The following is a 12,131-nucleotide window of genomic DNA, read 5'->3' on the forward strand; positions in this document are numbered from 1 at the left end:
GGGCCCAGCCGCTCCGCGGCATGTGGGATCTTCCTGGACCGGGGCACGAACCCGTGTCCCCTGCATAGGCAGGCGGACTCTCAACCACTGCGCCACCAGGGAAGCCCTGGGTCAGTTTTTATAATGGTCACTTAGTCTCTCTTCTGGGTGCCTCCAGTCTATCCATTGCCAGGGACCTTGTTTAAATAGATGTGGTCAGTGATTCTCCCCAACTTACACCAGTGCATTGGCATTTCTTTGCCTCTAAGGATGTATATGTTCCCTATTTGGACTCCTCCCAGTTTTTACCACATCTCCTATTACTCATTATTTCTTTCCCTCAAGTCCACTCTGTAGCCTGAACGATTCCATGGAAGTTCTCTGAACATGCCGTTCTGCTTCAGGCATCTACCCTTCCCCTGTGCAGTTTTCCTTGCCTGGTAAATCCCGTCAGCCTTCTCTTTTTTTGCCTGTTCTTTTTCAAAGCCTAGCTCAAGCAATTTACTTCTCTGTTGAAGTCGATTCCTTTCTTTTACTGACATAGCTTCTAGCTCCAGGATGAGTAATTTTTGTTTTGAGGATTCTGATGATTACCCCTATGGGCTTTTCTCCATATTATATGTGTAGTCATATGGAGAGAATAGGTAGGGCCCACATAGTCCAGATTCTGTAGTAGTTTCCTCTTTTGTGATGTTTATCAGACTGACAGCCCTATACACATGCACATGATCCATTGAGTTCCTGAAGAGCAGTGGCTGCCTTGTTCATTCTTGTACTTCAGATATTGATGTGTTTAACAAATGTAAACTTTGCCAGAAGAGTCTTCCCAGATGTTTGTTAATAACAGAGAATTCTTTGACTAGTCTTAGTGACTCACATTAACATAAGAGCAACTTATATCCCCTGCTGCTGCATTTAATGACACTATCTTATTTCCCAACCTAGGGCTGAGAAACATCTTGCCTATTACAACAGCAAAGGTGCCAATTGTAAAGTTCTTCCATTTGAGAAGTGGTCTGGAAGTGGACATCAGTTTGTATAACACATTGGTAAGATTTTCTTTAGACTTTTTCTTTATGGAGATGAAGGGGAGCAAGTATCTCTTAATTTACACAATCTTTCAGTAAAATTAAACCATTCATTTCATCCAGTTCATTCTTTCAGTAGTTATTTATGAGTGCTTGCTAAGTGCCTGGCAGTGTTCTGAGGCTGGGGATATAACATAGAATTGAGTTAATATTAGTATTCATTTAAAATGAGGTCAGAGTGGCAAGTGCTTTTTGTTTGGCTTGAACTTTGTTTTAATTTTGGAGCGTGTATGTGTGTGTGTGTGTTTGTGTGTGTGTGTGTCTTTGGTCTCATACCTGGTTTATTTCAGGGCTTTATGGGACCTCTCTGGCCCCTAAGGACATTTAATTTGAATAATGGGCAGGAAGTGGGGGGTGCAGATCTTACATTGACTTAAATGGAACTGATTATTTTAATAGCCTATATTTTCTAGGAATGTTTAGACTAAGGAGGCCTGAGATCAGATGTCACTTATAATTCTTATCTAGTAAGTTAATGAAGTTTGTCTTCAGGGGAAAAATATTAGTTTCAGCCTAAATGTCTTCATCCTAAAATGAATTACAGTGTAAACCTTTTCAGAATATTCCGTCTTAAAACTTTTTCTTCTAACTGGTAGACTTATAGTGTAATTTCCCTTTTAACAGGCCCTTCATAACACAAGGCTCTTATCTGCTTATTCAGCCATTGATCCCAGAGTGAAATATTTGTGCTATACCATGAAAGTATTTACAAAGGTGAGTATGCTTCCTCTTGTGATTTATCAGGAAATTTCATTACATCTTCAACCTTGTTGAAAACATAAGTCCATAACAGAAACAGACTCAGTGATATAGAAAACAAACTAGTCGTTACCAGTGGGAAGAGGAAGTGGAGCGATAGGGGTATTATGGGATTAAGAGACACAAAGTACTATGTATAAAGTAAATAAGCAACAAGGATATATTGTACAGCACAGAGAATATGGCCATTATTTTGCAAAAACTTTTTTTGGCCTCACCGCACGTCTTGTGGGATTTTAGTTCCCTGACCAGGGATTGAACCCAGGTCCTCGTCAATGAGAGTGCAGAGTCCTGACCACTGGACCTCCAAGGAATTCCCTACTTTGTTATAACTTTAAACGGACTATAGTCTATAAAAATATTGTATCACTATGTTGTACACCTGGAACTAATATAATATTGTAAATCAACTATACTTCAATTAAAAAAAGAAAAAGAAAAGATAAGTGTGTATTTTTAAAGAACCATAGCCATGTCAAATGCTTCTTTTAACTATTTGAGAAGCCCTACTCAGCAAGCTAAAATTTTGTTGCTTAAATTTTACGTGGTAACCTAATATTGCTTCTGGCTGATAGTTCCACAGCTTTGTTGGGGTTTGTTTTGCTTTGATTTTTATTTATTTATTTATTTATTTGGTTGGTCTTATTTGGTTTTGTTGGCATATTTTAGCATTTGAAAATGTAATTTTTATATTAGTGCCCTGTAGAAGCACCTTATTCTTAGTGACAATAGAATAGATGCAAGTGTAGCAGAAGACATTGGTGGTCTTTCCTTTGTTCCTCCTTTTCCTTCCCCCCAGATGTGCGATATTGGCGATGCTTCTAGAGGCAGCTTATCGTCATATGCATACACGCTTATGGTGCTATATTTTCTCCAGCAGAGGAACCCACCAGTCATTCCTGTCCTTCAAGAGGTATTAGTAAAAGAAATTGTATTTCTCATCTGTAGAGCTGGGTGATCTTTGAGCCCTCTTCCTTCTCTAAAATTCTGTGGTTCTGTAGTTAAAATTTTTACTATTTTCCTACAAGTTTTTGTATCAATGCATTAAGTTTGTAATCCATACTAATAGTTTAAAAATTAATTTCAGATATACAAAGGTGAAAAGAAACCTGAAATATTTGTTGATGGCTGGAATATTTATTTTTTTGATCAAATAGATGAACTGGTACGTATTTTAATAGTAAAGAATTTTTACATCCTTGACTGAAAGTTACCTATCCTATGCTGTAGTGTAGATGGTCAACAACTATATTATCACTTGTAATATTTATTTATATTATGACAGTAAAAAAAAAATAGCACATACAGATGATTCCTTTGAAGTTGAAAACATTTTTTTTAAGCCAGGTGAGTTTCTAGGGACTATATTCAGGATTTCTTTAATGCCCAATAATTCCAAATGGTCAAGTAACTTTATTCCAAATGAACAAATATTTGCTCTATGGTTTCCTATAGAGAATTTGGAAAGACTCTCAGTTACAGAGATATAATAACCAGATGTCACCAAGGCTCTTAAAATTTATTTCCAGATTCTTCCACAAACATGCATTCTGAGGTTTGGCATTTAAAACCCTGAGCTCTTTCTGTCTCCAAGTCATAGGGTAGAGATTAATAAACTCATGTAAATGATATTTTAAAATATAAAAGAAAAGTTATATAATTATATTTTTATGTATTTAAACTCTAGTTAATTAAAATAAACCCAGATTTACTCCCTAAGATACAAATGACTATTGATATTAACACTTTACTATAGAGCATGATATCTCTTGTTCCTTCTATTTCTAGCCCACCTATTGGCCAGAATATGGAAAAAATACAGAATCTGTTGGGCAGCTATGGTTGGGACTTCTTCGTTTCTACACAGAGGAATTTGATTTTAAAGAACATGTTATTAGCATCAGGAGAAAAAGTCTGCTTACAACTTTTAAGAAACAGTGGACATCAAAATACATTGTTATTGAAGGTACAAATAAAATCAAACTTAAAACTGAATAGAATATAGAGATTGAACTGTGAGGGTGTTCTTCATCCTTGCAGAGCTCTCCCAGAGCAGCCATGAGCCACTGATCGGGGTGCGCCTTGCAGCCATCCCGTTACTGTCCACATCAGGCAGACTTGTCTGTTTCCAACTTAAAGATTTATTTTTAAATGGCTGATGCCCTCCCATGGAGTCTCTCACAAATCCAAAAGTCTTTGTTCACCATGACAAGCCCTTTACCTGTGTTTAACAGGTACTGGAGAATAAGGTTGCTATAGAGGTAAGCCAGCTTCAAAATAGTGGGACTTTTAAAACCTTCCTAAGTGAGGGTTTGAAGAGTACCTCCGAAAGTCAGTTTTCAAGGTCCTTATTTGCTGTTTATTGATGGAGAAGTTTACCTATAATAGTTAGATATAAAATTTGCCATTTATTTCGCCTGTGCTGAAGCCTTCCTTGAATGCTAAGATCCGTGGGCCATTGTGTTTGTATTGATATTTGATTGTTTATTTCCACTTTGGGAGATTTTTGTTTCTATCTTTGTAGATTTTTTATTAACTATATATATATTTATATATTCACCAAATTATTTTCAGTGGTTGCTCAGTACTGGTTTTTTTTTATTGTTGTGTACTTGTTTTACAATATTATATTAGCTTCCTGTGTATAAAATAGTGATTTGATATTTTTATAGATTATTCTCCATTTAAAGTTATTATAAAATATTGGCTATATTCCCTGTGCTGTACAGTATATTCTTGTTGCTTATCTATTTGATATATAGTAGTTTGTGTCTCTTAATCCCATACCCCTATCTCGCCCCTCCCCATTTCCCTTTCCCTACTGGTAACCACTAGTTTGTTCTCTATATCTGTGAGTCTGTTTCTGTTTCATTACATTCATTTGTTTGTTTTATTTTTTAGATTCCACATATGATAAATGTGGAATTCCACACATTCCACAAATGATAAATTTGTGGGATTTTTAATTTTAAAGACAAAATGGAGTTTAAATGTTTAAAAATGAATTGAGAAATGGCTTAAATATTTTGTTGATTTGGGTCTTTTTAAATTTATTTTTAATATAATCATATCACCTAAATAATGTATTACTTTAGGTTATGCTTTTATCATTACTTCTGCTTATTGACAGTATTAAAATACTGTGAACATTTGTAAAATTAAATTCAGATGACAATGAGTTATAGATACAGTTTTAACTTTTTGGTATCTGATATGTCAAAAACATAGAACTTTGTCTTAAACCTTTCCGCTATCAGAGTGGGTTCTTATGGTCTGCCAATTATTAATATTTTTTTCTTAATTTTTTGAAGCCTCATTATCTTTTGCTTTTAACTTTACATTATTTACAAACGAGCCATTAGTAATAGGCTATATTAGAAGGAAGACTTTTAACTAGTTATTCTAGAACTGAGAAATTTCAGTGGTGGTAGTTTGTAGTGTCTGTATGATAGCTAATATCGTAGTATCTCTGCTACACCAAGCAAACAACCAAAAATACTTCCACATAGCACACACATAAAAATCACCAGAAGAAAGCATGACCAAACCTACTAGAAAGGTAACCTTCTCATAGCAGTTATTAGTACAGGGTTATACTGAGTAAAGGGTCCTATACGCCAGTAAACTCTTAGTGGGTCTAAATCCCAAATGGTATACCCCAGTTATTATACATTAGAAGCATAACAGACAACCAGAAGGAATGCCTCTTTTTACTTCGTTACTCTTTTTTTTTCTTTTTTTTTTGCGGTACGCGGGCCTCTCACTGTTGTGGCCTCTCCCGTTGCGGAGCACAGGCTCTGGACGCGCAGGCTCAGCGGCCATGGCTCACGGGCCCAGCCGCTCCGTGGCATGTGGGATCCTTCCTGACCGGGGCACAAACCCGTATCCCCTGCATCGGCAGGCGGACTCTCAACCACTGTGCCACCAGGGAAGCCCCCTTTACTCCTTTTGTATGTACCATATACATCCTCCATTTTCTTAATGAGATGATCCCCAAAAAAGGTTTTGGGTTTATTTTTTCCTTTGCTTTCTTGAATATGTTTCTGGACATTTATTGGAAATAATTAAATATCTATACATAATGTTTAAATTGTGAATTATTCTGTATATTTTTATTTTAAATCCAATATAAAATAGTATTTTGACTTAGAAATAGTGCTTTACCTGAATTTATTTCATGAACCAGTTTATTCAGATCTCACATACATCTTTGACATCAGCATTTTTTTCATCATTTCTACCACTTTTTGGATCATCTAACAAATAATATTTCAGATACATCATGTTTATATCTATCTAAGATATTTGAGATGCAGACATTTCAGATCATGTGGGAGGGACTTCCCTGGTGGCGCAGTGGTTAAGAATCCACCTGCCAATGCAGGGGACATGGTTTTGAGCCCTGGTCAGGGAAGATCCCACATGCCGCGGAGCAACTAAGCCCATGCGCCACAGCTACTGAAGCCCACACACCTAGAGCCCATGCTCCGCAACAAAGAGAAGCCACCGCAAAGAGAAGTCCGTGCACTGAAACGAAGAGTAGCCTCCGCTCGCCACAACTAGAGAAAGTCTGCGCACAGCAACAAAGACCCAACACAGCCAATAAACAAATAAATAAATGAATAAATAAAATTCTAACACAAGCCATTTGATTAAAAAAAAAGATCATACAGGAGTCTTTTTTTTGGCTGCATTGGGTCTTCGTTGCGCATGCAGGCTTTAATTGTGGCGAGCGGGGGCTACTCTTCGTTGAGGTGTACGGGCTTTTCATTGCAGTGGCTTCTCTTATTGCGGAGCATAGGCTATAGGCACGTGGGCTTCAGTAGTTGTGGCTCTCGGGCTGTAGAGCACAGGCTTAGTAGTTGTGGTGCACGGGCTTAGTTGCTCCTCAGCATGTGGGATCTTCCCGGACCAGGGATTGAACCCGTGTCCCCTGCATTGGCAGGCAGATTCCTAACCACTGCACCACCAGGGAAGTCCCAGGAGTCTTTATATAAAGCTTTTACTGGAAATGGAGATCCAGATAGCCATTGGTATGCTACTGGGGCAGGTGTGTGTGTCTGTGTGTGTTTTCATTTATCTTAGGTTTTATGAGCTTCATGATAAATTATTTTCTAAAATGATGTTTTAAAGGCTGTTAATTAGCAGGAGCATTCAGTACTAAAATGTTTTAAATATATTTGTGACTTCTGTATGCCTCTAAAACTAGCATGATTAGGTAATATCAGACTAATACGTCTTCTCCAAACAGTATTTTGTTGTTCAAAATGAAGCACCTTCTCATAATATGAAGGACTCTTTAAGGATTCAAATATAAAGCAATACCCTCTTTTCTGATGGATACTTTTGTGGGAAAACTTGCCTTATATTTAGGAATATATATATATATATTACTTAGTTGTATTATAGACTTAAAACTCATTAAAAAGGCAGTCATTTAATACTTTTATTAATGATAAAGTATGTAACACTTTCTTCTTGTTATATAGACCTCACTTAATGTATGAATACTGGTATTTCCTATTTGATTATCTTTTTATGTTTTCATTAATTTTCTTTACTTAGATCCATTTGATTTGAATCATAATCTTGGAGCTGGATTATCAAGGAAAAGTAAGTTATTACTTCGTTTATAAATATTAATGCCATCTCTTTTACTTTTAATCCCTCCAATTGAGCCTTTACTCTTTTCTCCTTAGTGACAAATTTTATAATGAAAGCATTTATAAATGGGAGAAGAGTATTTGGTATTCCAGTCAAAGGATTTCCAAAGGACTACCCCTCAAAAATGGTAAGTTTTGGAAATACAAAAAACCAATTCTAAAAGCCATTTAAGCACCTAATTTGTATACATTACTTCAATAGTAATCTAAATACTCTGGAAGTTTGGTGAGTCTAGCCAAGATAAAAACCTTTTAATAAACATCCCTGTTTTGAAGCCATTTATCAGGAGAACAGGAAGAGATAGCCGGAAGTGGAGTTTGGGTGGGAAAATTAATAATTTTGTTGCTGCTGCTTTTTGTCGGTAACACACATTGGTGGCACTGCTGTTCCACCAAGCATTCAGCTCCATACCAGCCTCTGCAAACCCAGTTTGCACATATCTAAGGACATCCCCCACCCCCTCATATGACGTCTAGATTTTTCCAGTCTGCTTGCAAAGAGTAATAAATCCCTTAATGGGACAAGAGAGAGTCAGTGCTGCCTGTGCTAAAGATCTGTCTGTTCTCATATAACCTAATAATCAGGTTTTTATGGAACCACACTCATTAAAAACAAAACAAAACTGCATTATAAAAATTCATTTCAGTGAGAGAAAACGGGAAGGGGTTAGGAACTAGAGAGTTTTATGTTAAAAACAAAGGGGTTTTTTTCCTGCATTAATTTTCTTAATAAAGACTTTTTAAATGAACCTTAAGTTATTGGGTGTATAAGCATGTTCAGCATTTGATTACATCTCTACATCTATTTTTTGCTAGATACTGCTGTGGTGGTCTTCTACACCAGTGCTTTTGAAACTTGTTCAAACAAATCACCTGGGGATTTTGTTAAAATGTAGGTTCTGATTCAGGAGGTCTGGAGTGGGGCCCAAGACTGTATGTCCTACAAGCTCCCAGGTGATGCCACTTCTGCTGGTACCCACCTTAATTTTGGTGGCAAAGAGGCTAGAGTCCAGACCATTGTCTTTCCTTTCCTCTGATATTTTCCTTCAGAAGCCACAACAAAGCAACAGCACATAGCTTCTTTCTTTTTAGGTTTTAGCCTTTTCATTTTATGAGAAAATGAAGTCTTTGTACCTGGCCTCAGCTTCTCCCAAGTCCTAGGAAGCTGACTCACAGGGATGTGTAATGCTTTTGTTCAGAAGTGTGGAAGGGAACAAGCTACCTTTATGGTTAAACAGTGTCCTGCATGACGAATAGTAATAAAAATGAATTTAGGTAAGCCTATCCTGAATTAGACCTCTTAATGGTTTTGATTTTGGAATTAAGCAATATAATAATAACTATTAAAATTAATATATCGATGTTGGTATGTCAGTGAGATTCCTGATTGATATTGGTTAGTTTTTGTGTTTGGATCTCATATTAATAGTTCAGATTTTTATGTATTTATATTCTGCTAGGAGTACTTTTTTGATCCAGATGTGCTAACTGAAGGCGAGCTGGCCCCAAATGATAGATGTTGCCGAATTTGTGGGAAAATTGGACACTTCATGAAGGACTGTCCTATGAGGAGAAGGTAAGCAGATATTCAAAAGGGGTGGTTTTGTTTTTGTTTTCTTGCTGTACCAGTTTTTAAATGAGGTTCTCTTGTAACAAAATAAACTTGTATTAAATCCAGCAGTTCTCAGATAAATTTGAGCTTTTTTTTACCATGAAAATGAAGTGATTTAAAACATGGCTTTAAGTGCAGATGACTAGGATTAACTAGGGTGTACAGGAGACAGTCTTCCAGGCCCGGTCACCTTTCCTAATTTGGGGCACAGCCCTAATCATCACTTGATCATTTGGTTATCACACTCTCCAACAGGGATATAAGAACAAAAGAGGAAACTGAAATTCTTCCCTTTTACAGCAGTGAGGAGTTCAGAATCATTTCAGTCAATGAAAAGTAAAATGGGTTTTTTTTTTTTTTAGGATCTCAATTACACTTCTGTGTACAATAACTGGGGTGTACTTAATAATTGCTATGGTGACCTACTCAGTTTGGGCCCCATGCTTTCTTATGATAATGATTGCAGGAGGGCAGAGCGGGTTAGGTTAGGTTAGGTTGCTTGCTTGGGACACATTCTTATTTTGGGGTGGTGGTGGTATTTTTAACTGGATGATAATATTCTCATTTAAAAACTTGCCACTTAGAATAAGTCACCATCTGGAATTCAAGGCTCTTATTTAGTACTTTATTTTTATTCAGATAATAGTCACTGATCATGTAGGTCAAGGAAGAAATAATTTTGACAGTTTAAGAACATAAATCTCCTTATAACCATTGTTTCCTTGTGAACCTAAAGTTTCATGTCTCAAGTTTCCAGTGCTGGTAAAGAATGCTCATGGGCCAGAAAGGTTTAAGAAATCACTCCAAGGATAATTTGAGTTTCATTGCATCAGTATCAGAGTAGGTATTATATTAAGGAGTTCCACTAGTTGCAAAAACTGGTTTTACAGCACTAGAGTACTTGTGAAAATGAAAAAAACTACACCCTTAAGCCCTGAGGTTGCTTCTTAATAGAGAAGATGAACTTAAATTGTTAAATTCTTGTTTTTCCCTCTGATGCCGCCTATATCTGGTTGTCTCCTAAACCTGAAGTGGTCTTAGGAATTTATTTAGGTTTTTGTTCAGATTTTTCCTACTAATATTATATCTTCTACAGAGTGAGGCGACGGCGAGATCAGGAAGATACACTGAACCAAAGATACCCCGAGAACAAAGAGAAAAGAAGCAAAGAAGACAAAGAAATTCAAAACAAGTACACAGAGAGGGAGGTATCAACAAAAGAAGATAAGCCCATGCAGTGCACACTTCAGAAAGCCAAGCCAGTGAGAGCAGCTGTTGACCTGGGGAGAGAGAAAATTCTCAGGCCACCAGTGGAAAAATGGAAGAGACAAGACGACAAAGACTTAAGAGAAAAACGTTGTTTTATTTGTGGAAGAGAAGGGCATATTAAAAAGGAATGCCCACAGTTTAAAGGCTCTTCAGGTATGCACACCCATCACACCTTGATGTTTGCACTCACATCTCAAGGGAAATCTCTTTTTTAGAGTTCTTAACTATTTTATTTATATTTATTTCTTTAACAGATCTATTTACTGGAAAAGATTTTGTTTTTAAGAAGGTGAACCCACCTCTCCTGCCTTTACTTCTGATCCTCTCTATGTCTTGAACACTTATTGCTGGTTTTTTGAGAGGCTTATCAGAGTCATTTGGTTGACTTTTCTGATAAGATTATCAGTGAATCGAAGACCTGGTAATCCCCAGTACCTAAAAAATGTAACCTAAGTGACCAGAAAACAAGCTACCACTTGAGCTTTGCTACTCAGTGTGTGCACTTTTGAAATGGAAGCGCTGCAGGGCCATGGGGGAGTGATCTCAGGACACCATACAGTGCGTGCAGGAGCCGCTTGTATTGTTTTTAAATACATGTGCGCACAGGCCTAGAAAGGGGACTAGAAGTAGAAGGGTTACACAGTTAATGGTGCCTCTACCTGCAGCGGATTGTCTTTGCATTTCATCATTTTAATAATTTTCTGCAGTGAGCATGATTATTCTTATGATGAGGAAAAATATATTGATACTATCAGTCCATAGTTGAAAATCATCCACAGATCTTGCCCCTTTGAGTTGTCAGATCTTAATCCACTTTTTCTATTAAATGGGTGAAGTGTCCGTTATGGGCATCTTTTTAACAGACTGTTAAGAGTAAGCGTTCTTTGTGTGGGGGGGATAAATTATGGTTTACAAAGCAGTTTATACGCTCTCACTTTCTTTTCTCAGAACAAACCTGTGAAAGTGGATGAAATTTGATTAGCATGGAAATGAAACCCTGAGAAATAATGTTTTTGATTAAAGTGGTAACCCTGTTCTTGTCCTCGATTGTAAATGATGTTTATGTGCAGCATAAAAAAATGTCAGCACTGACAATTTCCTTAAAATACTCACTCTAGTCCTTGTTGTTCCTGGAACACTAATACCTCTCTTCCATTCTATGATATCATATCAGCAATATAGTATCTCTTTTTCTTAAGGTAGAAACTTTTTAGATCAGCTATCCTTATTTTTTTTAAATGAGCTTTATATGAAAAGAAGTATATTTTTAAATTGTTTTCATTATTGATTTTAAAATAGGACTTAAATGTTTATGAAAGTTACAGCTTCAGCTTGTCCTACTTCTAAGGAATTCAAATTCAAACTTTTTTGCCCTAACAAGGGATGTATACCAGAATAAAATGATCTTCTTTTATAATTATAAGAGGTAAAATGTTTAAAAGAAATTAAAAGCAATAGCTAACATTCATTGAGCACTTATGATGGGTAATTTCATCTCATTTTCACCACAGCCCCATTAAATGTGGTATTATTGATATCTCCAGTTTACAGATGAGGGAACTATAAACGGTATAGATAAGATGTAATATAGTCTTACCAAAATTCCTTTTGTAGGCTACCCTTCAGAAAACTCAGGTTTTGTGTTTACTCAGAGCAGGAGCATTGCGTTCTTCTTCGGTACAAGAGTGGTGAAGGAATGCCCCTGTCCTCCCGCAGCTTGGATGATCTCTTCTTTCTAGCTAGTAGCAAGTTTTAAGTTGC

The 12,131-nt window shown here is 36.7% G+C and overlaps 1 protein-coding gene across 14 annotated transcripts in view; it reads left to right on the top strand.

The window, feature by feature from the left end:
* Nucleotides 1-12,131, top strand: part of TUT7 (terminal uridylyl transferase 7) — a 67,438-nt gene that overhangs the window by 42,903 nt on the left and 12,404 nt on the right. For 11 of the 14 annotated variants that reach the window (XM_033411383.2, XM_004283045.4, XM_033411386.2 and 8 more), the window contains exons 18-26: nt 925-1,028; nt 1,692-1,781; nt 2,626-2,739; nt 2,914-2,991; nt 3,615-3,792; nt 7,392-7,439; nt 7,526-7,617; nt 8,950-9,065; nt 10,198-10,523. In XM_033411383.2, coding sequence (XP_033267274.1) covers nt 925-1,028; nt 1,692-1,781; nt 2,626-2,739; nt 2,914-2,991; nt 3,615-3,792; nt 7,392-7,439; nt 7,526-7,617; nt 8,950-9,065; nt 10,198-10,523 — 1,146 coding nt within the window. Of the gene's footprint in view, nt 1-924; nt 1,029-1,691; nt 1,782-2,625; nt 2,740-2,913; nt 2,992-3,614; nt 3,793-7,391; nt 7,440-7,525; nt 7,618-8,949; nt 9,066-10,197; nt 10,524-10,624; nt 11,839-12,131 lie in introns of those variants that run through there. The other 3 variants (XM_033411390.2, XM_033411388.2, XM_033411391.2) reach the window with 3 other exon arrangements.

This window comes from Orcinus orca, chromosome 6 (genome assembly GCF_937001465.1).
Source record: "Orcinus orca chromosome 6, mOrcOrc1.1, whole genome shotgun sequence".
NCBI classification, from domain to species: Eukaryota; Metazoa; Chordata; class Mammalia; order Artiodactyla; family Delphinidae; genus Orcinus; species Orcinus orca.